The sequence below is a fragment of the Panthera leo genome, chromosome A2, assembly GCF_018350215.1.
Source record: "Panthera leo isolate Ple1 chromosome A2, P.leo_Ple1_pat1.1, whole genome shotgun sequence".
Lineage (NCBI taxonomy): Eukaryota > Metazoa > Chordata > Mammalia > Carnivora > Felidae > Panthera > Panthera leo.
This window is the reverse complement of record NC_056680.1, coordinates 78,221,527-78,242,624: the sequence shown is the minus strand read 5'-3', so window position 1 is coordinate 78,242,624 and position 21,098 is coordinate 78,221,527. Positions and strand designations below refer to the sequence as shown.

General features: G+C 40.8%; 1 protein-coding gene across 8 annotated transcripts in view; it reads right to left on the bottom strand.

Moving 5' to 3' along the window:
• Window positions 1–5,480: 5,480 nt before the first annotated feature.
• Window positions 5,481–21,098, bottom strand: part of PUS7 (pseudouridine synthase 7) — a 76,731-nt gene continuing 61,113 nt past the window's right edge. For all 8 annotated transcript variants that reach the window (XM_042915546.1, XM_042915538.1, XM_042915567.1 and 5 more), the window contains 7 exons: window positions 14,272–14,333; window positions 13,011–13,171; window positions 11,900–12,026; window positions 10,549–10,650; window positions 7,951–8,080; window positions 6,584–6,675; window positions 5,481–6,039 (listed from right to left, as the gene is read on the bottom strand). In XM_042915546.1, the coding sequence (XP_042771480.1) occupies window positions 5,903–6,039; window positions 6,584–6,675; window positions 7,951–8,080; window positions 10,549–10,650; window positions 11,900–12,026; window positions 13,011–13,171; window positions 14,272–14,333 (811 nt within the window). In that variant the 3' untranslated portion in view covers window positions 5,481–5,902. The remainder of the gene's footprint in view (window positions 6,040–6,583; window positions 6,676–7,950; window positions 8,081–10,548; window positions 10,651–11,899; window positions 12,027–13,010; window positions 13,172–14,271; window positions 14,334–21,098) is intronic.

The following is a 21,098-nucleotide window of genomic DNA, read 5'->3' as shown; positions in this document are numbered from 1 at the left end:
AGCTGAGCAATACTCCATTGTATGTGTCTTTTTTTTTTTTTTAATGTTTATTAATTTATATTGAGAGAGAGAGAGAGAACGTAGGGGAGGGGCAGAGAGGGGGAGAGAATCCCAAGCAGGCTCCGCACTGTCTGTGCAGAGCCTGACACAGGGCTCAATCTTACAAACCGTGAGATTGTGACCTGAGCTGAAACCAAAAGTTGGATGCTTAACCGACTGAGCCACCCAGGTGCCCCTGTAGGTGTGTCTTTACCCCTTCATCTATCAATGGATCTTTTTACTATCTTAATGTGGCTACTAGAAAATTTTAAATAACATATTAGCACACATTATATTTCTATTGGGCAGCATGGCTCTGGAGAAACATTTGGAGCTTCTGACCAGATAGATAGTATGCATTAGAAGACGAAGGCCTTGAATAACTTCTCCCACCACCGTTCCCTGGTGCCACCTCTTTTACCTGCTGGCCACTTGCCAGTCTTCAGCACAGGTGGAAACGCCGTGTTACTGTACTCCTGTTACACATCAAAACCACATGGATTCTAGCCATCCTTGCTTTTTAGTGTTCTGCTTCCGTTAGAAGCTACAGTGTGTGCCAGTCAAGAAGGAACATTTTGAAAAAAATTTTAAAGTTATTTATTTTGAAAGAGACAGCATGAAGGAGGGGCAGAGAGACGGAGAGAGGGAGGGAGGGAGGGAGGGAGGGAGGGAGAGGGAGGGAGAGAGAGAGAGAGAGAGAGAGAGAGAGAGAGAGAGAGAGAGAATTCTAAGCAGGCTCTGTGCTGTCAGCATAGAGCCCAACGTGGGGCTTGAACCCATGAAACCATGAGATCATGACCTGAGCTGGTATCGAGTCAGACGCTTAACCGACTGAGGAACCCAGGCGCCCCAGGAACATTTTTAATTACAGCAGTTAAGACTCTTTTGGGGATAATTTTCCCGTATAGAGCAACAAGGCCATAGAGCCTTAGGACAGGTTGAAGGAAACCTTTGGACAAGGTGTTTGGATGCAATCAAGGGCAGAAAAGGAGAAAACAGGATCACAGGTGGTCCTGGAGAAAGCCAGGAAATGGAAGCAAATTTCAGGAACACTCCTGGGGTGATCTATGTCAAGTGGGAACTCTTCAGTCATCAACAGGGGCCCCGGATCTAACTGCAAGGTCATCCCACTTGCACATGCTCATCATGGTGCCCTTGGTCATTAGGGTCGCTGGTGTCACACCTGACCAACATGGATTCCTGTGTCTGGATGACAGACTGGTTACCTAAGTGCCATCCAGCACAGCAGCTGCCACCCACACACACAGCAATGGAGCAGCTGGACTACGGCTAGTGCGACCGGAAAGCTGAATTTTACATGTTAGTTAGCTCACATTTAAATTAAGCATGTGTGGCTGGTGGCTGCCGCACCGGCCACTGCAGGTGTGAGCCTTGCTTCCCCAAGGGTGGTGTGCAGACGAGCAGCATAGGACCCTTTGCGAGCTTGTTAGAAATGCAAAGTATTTCTGACTTCACCTGGAGTTCCTGAAGTACGTTCCACAGCATAACAAGACCGCCAGGGGATTCCCATGCACATTAAAGTTTGGACAGCACTAACTTAGAGTAGGGGGGGGGTCTCATTTGAAAACACTAGAGCCCATAAAATTGTATAAAAAGTTAGCATACCTAGGAGTGCCTGGGTGGCTCAGGCAAGTCTCCAACTTCATTCGGGTCATGACCTCACAGTTTGTGAGTTCGAGCCCTGCGTTGGGCTCTGTGCTGACAGCTTCAGATCCTTTGTCCCCCTCCCCTGCTTGCACACGGCACTCTCTCAAAAATGAACAAGACATTGGGGCGCCTGGGTGGCGCAGTCGGTTAAGCGTCCGACTTCAGCCAGGTCACGATCTCGCGGTCCGTGAGTTCGAGCCCCGCGTCAGGCTCTGGGCTGATGGCTCGGAGCCTGGAGCCTGTTTCCGATTCTGTGTCTCCCTCTCTCTCTGCCCCTCCCCCGTTCATGCTCTGTCTCTCTCTGTCCCAAAAATAAGTAAAAAACGTTGAAAAAAAAAAAAATTTAAAAAAAAAAAAAAAAAAAAAAAAATGAACAAGACATTAAAAAGAAAAGTTATCGGGGCACCTGGGTGGCTCAGTTGGTTAAGTGTCTCTTGATTTTGGCTCAGGTCATGGTCTCACGGTTCCTGAGATCGAGCCCCGTGTCGGGCTCTGCGCTGACAGTGCAGAGCCTTCTTGGGATTCTCTTTCTCCATCTCTGGCCCTCCCCTGCTTACACACGCTCTCTCTCTCAAAAAAAGAAAACAAAACAAAACACAAATATTAAAATAAAAAAGTTATTTACGTATTTTATGTATGTGTAGGGGTGTGTGTATGTGTATACACTTGTCTTCTTCCCTTCCCCTGGAAACAACATCCATACTTTTTCCTCAGATTTTGCAAGTTCCCAAACTGAGAAGTTTTAGCCTACAGGAATATGACCCCATTAAGTAGGAGAGCAGATTTCACCAAACAAAGAAAACTATGAAGTTATCCTCTGCTATGTACTCTTCAGTTAATGAAAGGCAAAACCCGGCCATTCCTAGCTCTGAGTTCTTCCATTGAGCTCTCGTCATGTGTGGTAATGACACGGATACACTGTTTTTATTTCAAAATACGACATATACACACATCAGTAGAGGCTGCGCACACACACGTGCGCATACACACACACATATAAATATTCTATTGTGTACCACAAAGATCCTTATTTTTTTAGTGCAAAATTGGCCACAAAGAGCATTCCAGGACAAAGACCAGTTTGTGCTAATATGTGTTGCTGGCACAACTGGTAAAGGTTTAAAAATTTTTTTCTTTTAATGTTTATTTATTTTTTTTTTTTTTAAATTTTTTTTCAACGTTTTTTATTTATTTTTGGGACAGAGAGAGACAGAGCATGAACAGGGGAGGGGCAGAGAGAGAGGGAGACAGAATCGGAAACAGGCTCCAGGCTCCGAGCCATCAGCCCAGAGCCTGACGCGGGGCTCGAACTCACGGACCGCGAGATCGTGACCTGGCTGAAGTCGGACGCTTAACCGACTGCGCCACCCAGGTGCCCCTGTGTTTATTTATTTTTGAGAGAGAGAGAGAGAAAGAAAGAGAGAGAGAGAGACAGCATGAATGGGGGAGGGTCAGAGAGAGAGGGAGACACAGAATCCGAAGCAGGCTCCGGGCTCTGAGCTGTCAGCACAGAGCCCGACACGGGGCTCGAACTCACAGACTGTGAGATCGTGACCTGAGCCGAAGTCAGAGGCTCAACTGACTCAGCCACCCAGGAGCCCCACAACTGGCAAAGGTTGAAGTACCAATGTGCTACTGTAGGTGCTGCTCATTTTTTGGTTGGACTCAACCAGGAAATATTTTTTTCAATTTGTGTAATGACTGTCTAGTTATCCTCTACAACATAAAACCATGAATAAAATCAGTTGATAGTATGACTATTTAGCTTACTTTTCCATTACTAAATAGTGCTGAGTTTATATCATAATAAAAAAAATAACGGTCTTTTGTTACTTCTTTTAGCCAAAAACTTACAAACGAAGGTGTAGTTAGGGATGAGGCTGTTTTCAGGCTTGTAAACTTGCCTCAGAGAAATATCCCCCCCTTTGTTAACAATAAAATGTCCTGACATCTCTGCTAAGGCAATGATTGATTCCTGGAGTTAGATAGTATCCTAGAGTCTCAAAACAGCTCTAAGAGGGGCACCTGGGTGGCTCAGTCGGTTGAGTGTCTGACCGGCTCAGGTCATGTTCTCACAGTTTGTGAGTTCGAGCCCCACATCAGGCTCGCTGCTGTCAGCACAGAGCCCACTTGAGATCCTCTGTACCCTCCTCCCTGCTTGCATGCTCCCAAAACTAAAACATTAAAAAAAAAAAAAAAAAAAGGCTCTAAGACTCTGCCTGATTCACTATCTTCCAGCTGGTATTTAAGAGGAAACATGCACAAACTGTTAGTTGGCTAATGCCAGGGGAAAATGAACTCAACCTATACAGCTCTAAGTATTCTCAGGTGAAGAGAACATTTCTGAGTTTGGACTTTTTTTTTTTCCTGGTAACGTAAATTTATAATGGCAGAACTACTGATTGTACTTGCATTAGGCAGAGTTAGGTCTCCTTAATAAGCATGTTCACTAATCAGTCTGATGAAGGAAAATAACTCGGGAGCACTGGAAACTACAAACAGTCCAATACACATTTAATATATTTGGCTTTTGTAGGTAAGAGATTCTTTAGAAACCAGCCAGCTAAAAGGGCTATTTACCATGACATTTCTAATATTTTTCCACCTCTGTAGTGTGATGGATGCCATTAAAACACAAGGGCTGAAAAACAGTCCTCAACTGTCCAGTACCAGATACGGGACAAATGTCACCCACACAGCTATGGCGTGATGCTCCCTGGTACAGAAGATCTTCTCCATTCTTCTCTCCAGAAAGCACACTGGAAAGCAAGTGAGGGGTGTTATTGTAAGAATAACCTTGAATCCAGTCCATCATTGTCCAAGAGTCGTACAGTCGGACACTCAACTGTATGATTTTCATGACATCTCACACCTGATCATGACACACACCTTTGTGTCGACACCATCTCTGAGGATCCCTCAATCACTTATTGCCTTGCCCTCAGTCTGGGCCAAGGTTCTCATCTGCACTCAGTTTTAGATAACTTATTTAACTTATTAACATAACTAATACAGGGAGCGCCTCGGTGGCTCAGTCGGTTAAGCATCCGACTTTGGCTCAGGTCATGATCTCACAGTTCATGAGTTTGAGCCCTGCGTTGGGCTCTGTGCTGACAGTGTGGAGCCTGCTCAGAATTCTTTCTCTCTCTCTGCCCCTCACCTGCTTGTGCTTTCTCTCTCTCAAAATAAATAAATAAACTTAAAAAAAAAACCACCCATAACTAGAAAGGAGTTTTAAAAAATATTTATTATATTTTGTTCTAGAAATGGTAGAAAATAAAAACTGGTGCAATTATGTCACACATCCTTGGCAAGGCATAGTCAGCCTTTCACACCAGAGAAAAGTTTTGCACAATGCCAGAAACGGAAATACCCAAGCCGAAGGTGACAAAGGGTGAGGCTGCTGATCGGAGGAGCCCTTTTGTAAAGGTTTAAAGTTTTCTTCTCTGCTGTCATTTACTTGTGGACAAATACCAGTCCAGTGGAAAGCATTCTGAACATAAAAGGCACCTAGAGTAAAAATCACACCTTGACTAATAAAAATAGCGACACATGTTTACACTGAGAAAAAAGATCCTATCACGCAACTGTCCTACAAGGCAACGATAATATAAATGCAAAAGCTACTGCAACTAAAAGATCTATCCACACTTACCTAAACCTGGCATGGGAGTTAGATGATGACAGCCACTTTTGCATCTATAACCTGGACATGTTTTATCATCATTTAAATAAGCATGAGTACTGTACTTATAGGCGGGGTGGGGCAGTCTATTTATCCATAGTCAAGATTTGCTTTGCTGCATTCTCTCTTAAAATGCATTGCTGCATACTCCATTCATGGCTACATGAAAAATTCATGTCGTCCTTTAAGAATGAAGCGAAACTTAAAATTGCAAGTTTAAACCGAAAGTCCTTTTAAATTATCATAAAGCCAAATAAAGCTGATGTTTTACTATGATTTAAGCACCTGAAATATATTCTGATCAATTTATATTCTCTGAGCTAGAATTAGGATCCTCAGGATTTGTATTATGTGTACAAATATTGCAAATTAAGCTAATAAAAACTTGAAAAAATACAAATAATCTTTAGCTACAAAGATCTAAAATACACCTATGGTCTGTACTAAGACAAAAATGAACAAGAAGCCAGCAAACACCCGTCTGCATGTTCTCGTCTGGGGAAAAAGGACTCAGCGGAGCCAGGTGGTGTTCAGCTGGGTCTGGTTCTTGATGCTGGTATCCATTTTTAGCACTTCGCGAATGGCCATGGTAGCGTAGGTAGAAGGAGGAAGAGAAAAATCCATCTTCAGAGCTCTGTATTTGCCTTCTGCCAGGCAAGAAAGAAGAGAACGGTCAGAAAAGGAAGGCAGCTGCAGAGAGACTGGGGCGAGTCATATAATCGCTACAGAGAGGAAAGAACTGGGCTCTTCTGCAGGCACCACCTCCCGTGGGGCCTCAGAGAATAAAATGTAGAAGTGAGATCAGAAGTATATGATCCAGCTGAATCCCGACAGTAATTCTACTTGGAACCTTCAAGAAGGGCACAGGGTGGAAACAGACGAGGGAATGGCAGCCAGAAGTTGACAATGACAATGCAGATTTCATGTTTTAGACTCTGTTCCTGGATATTCCCTCACCTTTGTTCACTCAGTGGGGGAGGAAATATTCAACCACCTAATACCATAATGTTCATTCATTTTCAGTGAAATCTGTTGTTCTAATCACCTGACATCAAGCTATAACCACGAAACCAAGATGACAAAACACAAAATAGCAATCACTGGGCAGGTGGAAGGTGGCGGTTTAATTTATGTTTTCGTCTGAGAAAACATTTCAAAGTTGACACAGGGCTGACGGCTGAGTAAACTTACCAGAAGCAAACACCGGTGGTGGTTTCCCTTCTAGGTTGTCCACATCTGTGTTGAAGAGTGGAATTTTGGGATCATCATATGCAACGACTTCCCTTCAAAACACACAAATAAAGTGTGAATGCAAACTTCTATGAAAGGAACTAAAACTGCTCATCACCATTTTCTTAGAAAGGAAAAAACACACAGGCCTGTGTAAGGAATTCTAAGGGGAAGTTGTTCAATAACAGAACAGGGCCAGATTTTACATGTAAGTATTGCTTTTGTATGATCATACAACAAGATGAGAAATGATGCCAGACTACGTTAAAAAAAATATAAAATGCTTCCTTAGGATGGAAATTCTTTTTCTATGTAGGTGGAAACTTCACTTGGTGAAGATGTGAATTAGTAATGGCATTTGTATCTTCTCCACGGTGGTTATCACTTCTAACAGCACCGTGTTACTCACCAGAAACAGCTCTCTGGGGTGGGGAAGACGAAATCCAACCTGGCCAACCTCATCCCACAACCCAGAGATGGAGACAGGGAAGAGAGAGAATCTCCCGGCAATGGACAACTAATTCAGGATTTAGTTTTTAAAATTATCAAACAGAATTGAGTTTTAGAAAATTATCAAATAAATATACTGAAATATTTTAAATGAGTTAATACATGTATGTTTTTTTCTTCAGAACATATTAAAACAAACAGATCAGTGTTTGAAACTCACAGCTAATTCGGAATAAAGGTAGCTTGCTCAGGGATAGCTTTATAAGCAATTCTTAGTTTTTTCAAAGTAGGGAAAAAGTTTAAATGTTTCTTCCTTTTTTTTTTTTTTAAAGCCTGACGCGGGCTCAGACTCACGAACCATGAGATCATGACCTGAGCTGAAGTCAGACACTTAATTGACTGAGCCACCCAGGTGCCCCTTCTTCCTTATTAACGTTTATTTTTATTTTTGAGAGAGAGAGAGAGAGAGAGATCTCACAAGCGCGTGCATGTGTGCAAGCAGGGGAGGGGCAGAGAGAGAGGGAGACATAGAATCTGAAGCAGGCTCTAGGCTCTGAGCCTGACGCCGGGTTTAAACCCACGGAACGCGTGATCATGACCTGAGCCAAGGTCAAACACTTAACCCACTGAGCCACCCAGGCGCCCCACTCTGCATAGATCTTCAATAATTTAGCGAGGTCTATAAAATGTAAACTTAACCACTTACACTCGTTTGTTTCCTGATGATCGAAAAATGCAAGTAGAAGTAATAATGATAATAGTAACAACAAGTAATGCTTCTATGCCAGGTTGTCAACACTGGACAATAAACATGTGATGCAAAAGCTTTAAATCTCACATTCTAATTCAGTTCTACTTCCTTCCAGACTATCACTCACCAACTGACATTCTGAGGACGAATAATGATCTTTCGGTAGGCTCCTGATAAGGAATAATCTCGAATTTTGTGTCTCATGTTGTCAATATCCAGATTGTCTGCTGTGAGCATTTCCCTGTAGGCTTCGCTAACTGTAAGATACAAAAAGTTAGCTGGAATGCAGCATGTGAGCAAGCCACCTTCTGCCAGACCACAAATAAATTCATAGCATCCTAACAAAATTAGTCCCTCTCATTTATAATCCAGCCTGTTCTCTAGAATCAAAATTTAGGGATTAACTACTAGGACTAGATGTCTCCAGCTTAGATTTGAGCAACTTGTAAGTTATCTCTCATAAGCAGCCACAGTATCTGGGGTGTCAGGTTCTCAAGCTAACTATAAAAGGCCATTTCAAGAAAAGTTATTAACCTATAATTTATACATGCTCAGAGTTGGAAGAGAGCATGTACAGAGGCCTCCAATTCCTGAAGAAGGCAGTTATAAATAAATGTATAAAAATAAGAGACCTGGGAAAACAATCTGGCTCACCCTCGCCCCTGATGTGGAATCTTTTTTATAACACCTGAGAGAGACAGTCACCCGGCCTTTGCTTGCAGGTTGCCATTTACGGTAACGTCTTTGTGAGGCTCCCCAATTGTTAGAAAGTTCCTTATTCCAAGCTGAAATCTGTCTTTTTATAACTTCTGTTCACTGCTTTGCAACACAGCAGGTTAACTGCCCTTTTTCACATGTTCACACAAGTGCTGGACCTTTAAGCCGTATCTTCTTTAGGCCACACACACGTTCTTTCAACTGTCCCTCTTCTGACATTGCTGTATTCTCCACAAAACCCTTCATCTGCCTCAGGGTAGCAGAATGATGTTCAATAAGAACTCCAGATACTTTTTATATAGACTACTATCAAGCTGGACCTTTACAGAAGTAAGAATTTATATTTAACTCTATTAAATGCCTTCTGTAGTTCTTTTAAAAAATTTACTTTTTATACAATTAGTATTAACAGTTTTGGGTAACATAACTTGCAAACATGATAAGCAGATTTTTAAAAAATGTTTATTTATATTTGAGACAGAGAGAGAGAGAGTGCACGAGCAGGGAAGGGGCAGAGAGAGAGGGAGACACAGAACCTGAAGCAGCCTATAGGCTCTGAGCTGTCAGCACAGAGCCCGACGCGGGGCTCGAACCCATGAACCGTGAGATCATGATCTGAGTTGAAGTTGGACACTTAACCTACCGAGCCACCCAGGCACCCTGCAGATTTCTTATTCAAGTTATTCATAAAAAATATTGGGTAGACCAGGGTCAAGGAAAGACTCCCTCACAACATATCTATAAGACAAGAGGGATCCCTAAATTGAGCACTGCTGGATGCCAAGCGCGCATATGTAACCGATCCACATGCCCATCCAGTCTACGAGCCCCTGTCTTCGCCACAAGGATTCCAGGAACAGACTTTGTCAAAAGCTGTATTGAATTTATGGCTTAAATGGCATTACCCTGTGCCATAGGGTAGGCAGACTGTTCCCCTCCCCCTCCCCCCTCCTATTCATTCCCCCCTCCTTTTCTCTGCTTTCTCTCAGTGAAGTCAACCTCACATAAGAATTAGAAGCGCAGCAATCTGATTATATTAATATGTAAGTGGCAGATGACTAACTTTTGTCAGTATTTGGAGTATCAAAGAAGGGTGTTAATTCCTAAGCATTCTGTAACTTGTATGGTTACAAGGAATATAACATTGATAAGCAAAATAATCATTCTGACCCCTCGAGAGAAAAGATGTCTTTTTTTTTTGTTTTTTTAAGTTTTTACTCATTTGAAAGAGACAAAGGCAGTGTGAGTAGGGAGGGGCAGAGAGAGAGAGAGGTTGGGGGGGTGGAGAGAGAGAATCACAAGCAGGCTGCGTGCTGCCAGCACACAGAGTCTGACACGGAGCTCTAACTCCCAAAACCTCAAGATAATAACCTGAGCAGAAGTCAGCCCCTTAGCTGAAGGAGCCACCCAGGAGCCCCTCCACCATTTTGTTTCTTAATTTAAATTACCCAGGGGCGCCTGACTGACTTAGTGGAACACACAACTCTTGAACTTGGGGTACTTAAGTTCGAACCCTATGTTGGGTGTAGAGATTACCTAAAAATAAAAATTTTTTAAAGATTATCCATTTGAGAGGCACCTGCCTGGGTGGCTCAGTCGGTTAAGCGTCCGACTTCGGGTCAGGTCATGATCTCATGGTTCGTGGGTTTGAGCCCCGCATCAGGTTCTGTGCTGACAGCTCAGAGCCTGGAGCCTGCTTCGGATTCTGTGTCTCCCTCTGTCTCTGCCCCTCCCCCACTCGTGCTCTGTCTCCCTCTGTCTCAAAAATAAACATTAAAAAAAATTAAAAAAAATTATCCACTTGAATACCTTTCAGGGAGACTTTATATATGTAAACATAGTTTATAAATGTTTGAAATCTAAACATTTTCAAGTCTGACAGAAATGAAAGTTCTAAAATTATATTTACAGTACTGATTTTTTCCCCTCTCTCTATTCTTGGTGGCTGGTAAGTGGTTTAAACATGTCAGGCTTTGTTTTATCTACTTTCCCCTGACAGGGAACTTACTTTTATGCTTTGGGTAGATAACATCAAAACCGGGCAAAGGCATTACTACATCATGGATGGAGTAATTATTAACATCTTCTTCATCAACATAGGTGGCTGTAGCTGCAAATTGACACACAGATAAATTGAGAAAAACTACGAAAATAGGTGATATTTTCATGAGCTTGATCTTCAAAAATTATATGCAAGCTGACACAGGATGAGTGGCCTACAAAATTTAAGGAAATTAAGTTAGGTACCTTTCTGTCTTTTCTGCTCTACCCAAGAAATAAAATCATGGATTCATAACAAGTGGAAAGTCAAAAAAACAAAAAACAAAAAAACAAACAACATTTATTTCTCAGCTGCACCCTTATGTTTTTAGAATGCTTTAAAAAAACAAGCTGCTTTCTCCTTTTTAAACAACCCTACAAAATACTATCTAGAAAGCTATCGCCATTGGATGCATTTTAATAAAAGAATAATTTTAAATCAGTCTGCGTTTAGAGGATGAACTGTGATGGCATATGGGACATTAAAACACACTGGATGTAATCAACATTGGAGGAGATTAAAAACTATTAATCCAGGATAATCAAAATTTCTCAACAGGACCCTTAGTGGATTTATTGGGTATACATGTAGATGAACAGGCTATGTCTTCAGACAGGAGAAGGGCGGCTGGGTGTGCCAGAAGAACATTGACTTTGGAAACAGGCCGACTTTGATTCTGAATCTCTGCCTTTTCTTTTTTTAACCAGATGTGGAATCTTGTGAATCTTGTCTGAAGAACACAGGGAACACTTCACAGAATACTGTGAGCTTTAAACCAGAAGAGGTAGGCAAAGGGCTTAACACAGGCCTGACACAAGGTGGGGGCTCAGCATCAGAGGGGATCAGCTGTGTGTTTTATGAACACTGCCGGCACAGAGTACGCACTAAGTGTCTGTTACGTCACGGCCCGCGTGTGAAGTGAGCTCTGGTCGAGCGCTGACTTACAGAAACTCTTTAAAACTGGCGGAAAACAGCTGAGGCGCCAAGGCAAGTCCAGAAGTGTAGAGGAGTATTTGCTGGACCCAGATTAAAGTTTAGAAAAAGACTTAAAGACAACATCTCATTCAAATCTTCTTCTAGCCAAGAAAATGAAGGCCCAGAGACCCAGAAGAGAGTCAGGCGCTTACTCAAATCGTATGCATATTTTGACTAGAGATACAGATGCAAAGTGTTCCGTCTGAGCTTACAATGCCTTTCCATTTAACCTTACTAGACACCCCCCACCCTCCCCAAGCAGTGGCCAGGCTGGATTTTAAGCACTAGTGTCAAATGGCTGAACCCTAGTTTGGTGGAGTCAGGAGGATATCTGCCTTTTTACCTCCTTTGAGAACGAGGTCCCCCGGGACGGGTCTCAGTCCGTACTCCTCTATCCTCTTGCTTACCATGTTATTCCACACATAGCTTTGGTAGCTATGAATATACATTAAGCGATTATTTCTTGGTATCTGGAGGGAAGGATAAAAAACAGGCAAGGAAAAAAATACATATTCTGAATATTAAAAGTACTGTACTTTCCCAGGCCTCCCACTTGCTCAGTGGTGACCCTAGAACAAGAAGCTCGTAGCTCAAATCTCATCTCTCTAAAGGCTTATAGCAACAGCGACTGATGCACGGCAACCAATTTTAGAGACAGAACTCCTCCGACTACGGGGTGCTCATGGTCAGCTTCCATGGCGGCAGCTCCCACATGTTCATGCAAATAAAGCAAGTCCTGTGGAGCTCACACCCTAAACCAAAGACACCGCCCTCAAACTCTAGAAATTCACACATTGGTTAGTTACACAGCAAACAGTGCTTCCTTCCTGCTAATGGCCGTGGAGGGAGAAAATCTGAATGACGGAACTGATAACTGACTTCATGCAGTAAAAATTCTTTCTTGTTTACCAGGGGAAGAGTAAATGAGACGTTAAGTTTAAGAGTTAACCTTTAGTCCACTAGGGATCACAGCCATCTGAACACTGGCAGAGGCCACACTTGCCAAGATGGTACCCACTCCTGAACAACCACGAAGAAACCAAACTAAAATGTAATCACTGGGCGCTTCCCGTGCAACCTCTTACTGAGGCAGGTTACAGTCCCGATGCTGGACAATGATCAAGAAGTGCACTCTAAGATGGATTCTGAATTTCTCAAGTAGCAAGATACTGGATTTAAATTAAATTTCCTTGTAGGCAGTATTTACCACTTTCATGCTTTTCTCAGCCCTCCATGTGAATAACTGTTGCCAACGCCACCCACACCCACCACCCTCCCTCGTCACCATTCAGGGTACACACAAGGATCACTCAGGTAACACACGTCTCCGAGATCACCAAAGGATCCTTATTTACCTTCCGCTCTTCTAAAATTTAGTAAAATATTTAAAGGTAAAATTTAAAAAGCATTAAGCCACCTCAAGTCATTTGCCTGACTTCACAAATAGCACTCACTATGCCAAATGCAGAGACTATATTCTTCATTCCATATTTTGAAAGTCCTCGCAGCAGCTGCCCTTCCACACACCTTTTGACAGGTAGTTTTCTGAGGGCAGCAGCTGGGTCTTTGGTCTTCGCCCACTCTTCCCTGCACTTAACCAAGTAGCCCTTTTCAGCTGGGGGGAAAAAAAAGTTGTGTTAAAACAATTTATGAAATGGACGCATTTCCGTAACTTTAACGCGCTTCCTAGAGAACACAAAATTAGAAAATGCTCTTTGTAACACAGGTACTCTGAACAGATTCTGCTCATTGAGAATACCTGTCAGGAGGTGAGAAGGTGGGACGGGGAGATTGTACAGAACGAAACAGCTTCGTTGATATTAGCCCCCCCACCACCTCCAGTATTGAAAGTCCATTACTGTCCCCTTATCACGGCTGATTTAACAGAAGACAAAACCCAGGGAGCCTTTTCTCCTTTCTCTTTTTCTACTGTGTTGGCAAATTTGATAGGAACTCTCCTTAAAAGTAGGCAACTTTATCTCTTTAATTTGGAAATGAATAATTACCCAAAGGGACTAAATATTTTGATAATTTGTAAAGTAGTATTTAAATCATTTTTTAGATGATATGAATTTAGACGTACTTTCTGGAAAGTAACTAACAAACTAAAATCTTCAACACTTTTTGCCCAGTTTTTAATTTCTACTACACTATGCTTTAACAAATTAACCACAAGTGAGATGTGTTTGGATTCCTGCATGTTCAGGGATTTAGTAGTGTATGGGGCAAAAGAAATACATTTGTTTATGAATTAATATATTAGATGAACTAAAGAGCTAAATAAACACAGGATACAAATTATAAATCTCAAATATATACATAAAATTTGTGAAAAAATAAACTATCCTTTTAATTTTACTGTAAAAACAATTAAAAAAAAATTTTTAACGTTTATTTATTTTTGAGACAGAGAGAGACAGAGCATGAATGGGGGAGGGACAGAGAGAGAGGGAGACACAGAATCTGAAGCAGGCTCCAGGCTCTGAGCTGTCAGCACAGAGCCTGACGCGGGGCTGGAACTCACAGAGTGGGAGATCATGACCTGAGCTCAGGTCAGACGCCCAACCGACTGAGCCACCCAGGCGCCCCAAAAACAATTTTTAAAATTTCTGAAATACCTACCTAATATACACAGATATTTTTTATTCAAAGCAATTCCACAAATACCTAACAAGATATTCTATTTTTTTTCATTAACATGAATTTTATTCTTACCTCCAGAACGGGGTTTCAATATTAAATCCATGACTTCAGTCCAGGAATTCTGTAATATAGCTCTAAAATTAAACAGCATTTATTTTACTTTAATTTTTTTTTACTTAATTTTACATTACTTTAATTTTGCATTAAGATAAATTTTATATGCTGAAATTTGTGGAGTAAAAAATTGTGTTAATTCTATATATTTTATTAAACTTAAAAATAAGCTGAAAAACTAATGATATAGGTTTCAAATGTAAATGAGAAAAGAACTCAAGAGAAGAAAATTAAGAATGTTTACTTATTAACATTTAACATCACATCAACTTTTATTTTTATTTATTTATTTAAATGTTTATTTATTTTGAGGGAGCGAGAGAGAGGGAGGGTGGGTGCAGAGAGAGGGTGGGGAGAGAATCCCAAGCAGTCTCCACACTGTCATCACACAGCCTGATGCGGGGCTCGATCCCATGAACCACAAGATCATGATTTGAGCCAAAACCAAGAGTTGGTCGCTTAACCAGTTGAGCCACCCAGATGCCCCTTATGTCACAGGTTTTAAAAGCTATAATAGTAAATACTACCAAGTCATTAAGCGTTAAACATGGTATCTGTACAAATCTATACTAAAACTTATTTGAAGCCTCTCAAGAAATTTCTCCCCTGTGTTAAATACCTTCTTGCCTAGACAAAGAGTAACACTTTATCCTTCCCTATTATTCTGGCCCAAATGGAAACATCTTTACTTTTGTTGATTATAAGTTATACATGCTTCTTAAAAATTAAACAGTACATAAGAAAGGTTACCTGTAATCTAATTTAACACTTTATTATTTTTAAATGTTCATTTATTTTTAGAGATAGAGTGTGAGTGGGGGAGGGGAAGAGAGAGAGGGAGATACAGGATCAGAAGCAGGCTCCAGGCTCCTAGCTGTCAGCACAGAGCCTGACGCGGGGCTTGAACTCACAGACCGCGAGATCATGATCTGAGCCGAAGTCGGACACTTAACTGACTGAGCCACTCAGGTGCCCCTAAATTAACACTTTAGAATGTATTTTTCATGACTTTTTAAAAAAAGATTTTTAAGTAATCTCTATATCCAACATGAGGACTGAACTCACAACCCTGAAATTTAAGAGTCATGTGCTACACCGACTGAGCCAGCCAGACACCCCCATGACTTTTCTTGATACATCTATAAATGTACACAATTTTTTCTTTAACTTTTATTGTACTATCTTTTGCCTTGCAAAATCTATTTTGCCTATCATATCTGCAATTTTTTTCTGTTAAGATATTTGGTCTTGGGAGTTATGCTTAGAGAGGCCTTCCTGACCATAAGAATATAGAAATACCTATTAATTTTAGTTTTAGTTAACTAGGGTTTTAATTTTTCATATTTAAGTTAACCTATACAGGATACTTTTGTATATTAAAGTGTATAAAATGCTGTTTGGTATCCAATGATGTGCTCACATGGATTACTTATCCACTAATGTGATTAATTACATAACAGATTTTCTACTACTGGCCATCCTTGCATTCCTGGAACAAGCCATGCTCTATCAGTCTTTAAAGATTCTCCTGGGTGACACATGTAGCTGGCTAGGCTATCTGCAACACCTCCCAAGAGAAGAGAGTTCTAACTCAGGACTAGGCATTGGTCTGCCAGGTATCATAGAAGGAGCTGTCTTTATTCAAAAACCTTTGTTATCTGGCTGGCCACTTGATTTTGTAAATACTTTTATTGTAAAACAGCTGCGCTCAGCCATTTACACACTGTGTATGACTGGTTCACACTGTTTTAACAGTGGAGGTGAGTCGTTCTATGAACGCTCCACGGCCCACAAAGCCTAAAACATTTACTATGTGGCCCTTGGCAGAACAAGTCTGCCAACAAGTGGTACAATATATGGCAAAGTTTAAGATGCCACCATATACATGCAAGTTCCATATACACTGCCATATTAAATATTCGCAGATTTGGTTACAATAGGCCATTCTATCTGGCCCACTACACATTAAGATGTTTTCTACTTTTCCTATGTTCTCTTTCTTTACCTTCCTTTTTTTAAAAATTTTTAAATCTTTATTATTTTTGAGAGAGAGAAACAGCACGAGCAGGGGAAGAACGGAGAGAGAGGGAAACACAGAATCCGAAGCAAGCTCCAGGGGCTCAAACCTATGAACCGTGAGATCATGACCTGAGCCGAAGTTGGACACTTAACCGACTGAGCTACCCAGCCGCCCTATTATTTACCTTCCTTTTTTAAAAAATTGTATAAAATACATATAACATCGAACTCGTCATTTTAGCCACTTTGAAGTGTACAGTTCTATGGCACGAAGTACGTTCATATTGCCGTGAACAGGACTACCTGCCTCCAGAACTTTTACATCTTCCTCAACTGAAACTCTGCACACATTAAACATTATTCCCATCTCTTCCTCCTCCCAGCTCCTGGCAACCAGCACTCCACCTTGCGTATACGTCTAACCATTCTAGGTCCTCATGTAAGAGGAATTAGTTATTTGTCCTTTTGTGACTGGCTAATTTAGCATAAAGGTCTTATAATCTTGTAGCATGTGTCACAAATTCCTTCCTGTCAAGGCTGAATGATATTCCATTGTATCTATGTACCATGTTTTGTTTATGCATTCACTTGTTAATGGAAAGTTGGTTGCTTCCTTCTTCTGACTATTGTGAACAGTGCTCAAAAACATAGGCATATAAATATCTGTTGAGTGTTTGCTTTCACTTCTTTTGGGTATATACTCATAAATGGAATTTATGGACCATACGCTAATTCTACATTTAATTTTTGAAGAGACACCGTATCATTTTCCATAGAGACTGTACCACTTATATTCCTACCAGCAGCGCACAAGGGTTCCCATTTCCCCACATGTTCAACACTTGTTTTATTGTCTTTTTTTTTAACTAATGGCATTTCTAATGGGTATATAGTATCTCATTGTGATTTTGATTTGCATTTCCTTAATGATTGGTAATACTGAGCATCTTTTCATTATTAGCTTATTAGTCATTAATGTATCTTCTTGGAAGAGGGGCGCCTGGGTGGCTCGGTTGGGTGTCTCGCTTCAGCTCAGGTCATGATCTCACGGTCTGTGAGTTCAAGTCCCCCGTCAGTCTCTCTGCTGACAGCTCAGAGTCTGGAGCCTGCTTCGGATTTTCTGTCTCCCTCTCTATCTGCCTCTCCCCTGCTCACATTGTCTCTCTCAAAAATAAACGTTACAAAAATTTAAAAAAATATATCTTCTTAGAAGAAAGGTCAAGTTCTTTGCCCATTTTAAATCAGGTTATTTTGTTGTTGTGTTGTAGGAACTCTATATATTTTGGATATTAACCCCTCTTCAGATATATAATTTGCAAACATTTTCTCCCCTTCTGTGGGGTTGCTTTTTCATTCTGTTGATAGTGTCCTTTGGACACAAAAACTTTTTATTTTCTTAAATTTAAGTTTTATTTAAGTTCTAGTTAACATACTGTGAAATACTGGTTTAAGGAGAATTCAGTGATTCATCACTTCCATACAACACCCAGTGCTCATCACAAGTGCTCTCCTTAGAACCCATCACCCATCTATCTCATCTCCCACGGAGCTCCCTCGATCAACCCTGTTTGTTCTCTATCATTAAGAGTTTCTTGTGGTTTATTTGCCTCTCTTCCCTTCCCCCCACCCCTTCCATACATTCATCTATTTTGTTTCTTAAATTTCACATATGTGTGAAATCATATAGTATTTGTCTTTCTCTGACTTATTTTGCTTAGCATGATATGTGCTAGCTTCATCCACATCATTGCAAATGGTGAGATTTCATTCTTTGTGAAGGCTGAATAATATTCCATTGTACATATATACACACCACATCTTCTTTATCCATTCATCAGTCAATGGACATTTGGGCTCTCTCCATAGTTTGGCTATTGTTGATAATGCTGCTATGAACACTGGGGTGCAGGTACCCCTTTGAATTTTATTTTTGTATTCCTTGGGGAAATACCTAATAGTGCAATTGCTGGATCATAGGGTAGTTCTTTTTTTTTTTTTTTTTTTTAATTTTTTTAAATGTTTATTTATTTTTGAGACAGAGAGAGACACAGCATGAACGGGGGAGGGGCAGAGAGAGAGGGAGACACAGAATCGGAAGCAAGCTCCAGGCTCTGAGCTGTCAGCCCAGAGCCCGACGCGGGGCTCGAACTCGCGGACCGCAAGATCGTGACCTGAGCTGAAGTCGGACGCTTAACCGACTGAGCCACCCAGGCGCCCCAGGGTAGTTCTATTTTTAGTTTTAAGAAACCTCCATACTGTTCTCCAGAGTGGCTGCACCAGTTTTCATTCCCACCAACGATGCAAGAGGGTTCCTGTTTTTCTTCACACCCTTGCCAATATCTGTTGCTTCTTGTGTAATTCTAGCCATTCTGGTAGGTGTGAGGTGGTATCCCATCATGTTTTTGATTTGTATTTCTGTCTGTATTTTGATTTGTATTTTGATGATGAGTGATGTTGAGCATCTTTTCATGTGTCTGTTAGCCATCTGGATATTATACACAAATATCTTAAATTTTATGGAGTCCAACCTATTTTTTTCTTTTGGTGTTATAACCAAGAAATTGGCAACCAAATGTCATGAGGTTTTCCCCTGTTTTCTTCTAATTTTATAGTTGTAGCTCTTATGTTTAGGTCTTTGATCTATATTAATTCTGGTAAATGGTGTATGATAAGGGTCCAACTTCATTTTTTAATGTTTATACCCAATTTCCCCGACACAACTTATTGAAAAGACAGTCCTTTACCATTGAATGGTCTTGTCATCCTTGTTATTTGACCATATATGCAAAGATTTATTACACCTTTAAAGAAAAATGTTTTACTTAGGTGTAATTCATGTATCCATATAATTCATCCATTTAAGTACACAATATAATGGCTTATGGTATACTCACAGAATTGTGCAACGTTACACAATCAATTCTGGAACATTGTTATCACCCAAAAAGAAATCCTGCACCCATGAGCAGTCACTATTACTCCTCCCCCAGACCTAGGCACCATTAATCAACCTCCTTTCTCTATGGATTTGTGTAATCTGGATAACTCATATAAATGCATCCTACAGTATTTTGCCTTTTGTGACTAGCTTCTTTCACTTAGCATGTTTTCAAGGTTTATCCATGTCGTAGCAAGTATCAGTACTCCATTCTCTTATTGTCCCTTTGTTTTAAGGGGGGTGGGGGAGGGATAGAGGAGGAGAGAGAGAATCTTAAGCAGGCTCCATAGCCAGCCTGGAGCCCAGCTCAGGGCTCGATCTCACGAATCATGAGATCATGACCTGAGCCAAAATCAAGAGTCAGAGGCTTGGGGCACCTGGGTGGCTCAGTCAGCTGAACTTCTGACTCTTGGTTTTGGCTCAGGTCATGGTCTCACAGTTGGTGGATTTGAGTCCCATGTGGTGGTCACAGTATAGAGCCTGCTTGGGATTCTCTCTCCCTTTGCAAATAAATAAAACTTAAAAAAAAAAAAAAAAGAGCTGGAGGCTTAACCAACTGAGCCACCCAGGTGCTCATCGTTTATTTTTATTGTTGAATAATATTCCATTGTATGGATACATCACATTTTGTTTATCCATTTATCAGTTGATGGACATCTGGGTCGTTTCCCTTTTTTTGGCTGCTATAAACATTGGTGTAAACTTTTGTATGACGCACGTTTTCAAATTCTTGAGTATATACCTAGAAGTGCAATAGCTGAGTTATATGGTACTTGGTGTAGAGGACTAGCCAGGCTGTTATCCAAAATAGGTGTACTATTTTACATTTTTACCAGCAGGGCATGCAGGTTCCAATTTCTTCACATCCTCACCAACACTTTTTATTGTAAGTCTTTTTGACTTTAGCCATCATAGTGGATGTGAAGTGATAGCTCATTGGGGTTTTAAATTGCTTTTCCCTAATGATTAGTGATTCCCTAATGATGTTGAACATCTTTCCGTATGCTTTCTGGCCATTAATCTATGTTCTTTGGAGAAATGTCTACTCAGATCACCTGTTTTTATTTTAGTTATTTTTTTTTTTTTTGAGACAGAGTGTGCACGTGTATGTGAGTGGGGGAGGGGCAAAAGCAGAGAGAGAGAGAGAGAGAGAGAGAGAGAGAGAGAGAGAGAGAGAGAGAATATCTTAAGCAGGCTCCATGTGGGCTTGTCACAGACCCTGGGATCATGACCTGAGCCGAAATCAAGAGTCAGACACTCAAAAGACTGAGCCACCGAGGTGCCTCTCACTTGCCCGTTTTTAGACTGTCATTTGTCCTTGTGTCTTTGCTTTGTAAGAGTTCTTTAAAAATCCTGGATGGAAGTCACCCTTCCAAAACTCGAAACTAAGGGTTTTGTTTTTTGTTTTTGTTTTCCTATGATGGTAACAGTGGGCTTCTTTGAAGCTAGGAAATATTCTTATGTTGTGGAAGCTGTTGATTTGGGATTCTAAATGCACTGTATACTCATACTGTATACTTAAGGCATGCAATGCAATTTTTGCTCCTTTATATTTTTGATAAATCTGACCTCATTTTCATTAATCATTTTACACTACCTTTGGAGTACAAAATTTGCAGGGTCCCACCGCTGTTCTTCTGCCAAATTCATTACAAATTCAAAAGTTGATACAGTTTTTCCTTAAATATTCTGTCCCATAATACAATTAACATCTTCACTATCTTTATCAATGTCCTTTGGCCATTTAGCAAGATTGAAAACATCATCATTTATTATCTAATAATAATGATTACCAGTTACTTTAGTTTTCTTCTTGGCAAAAATTCTT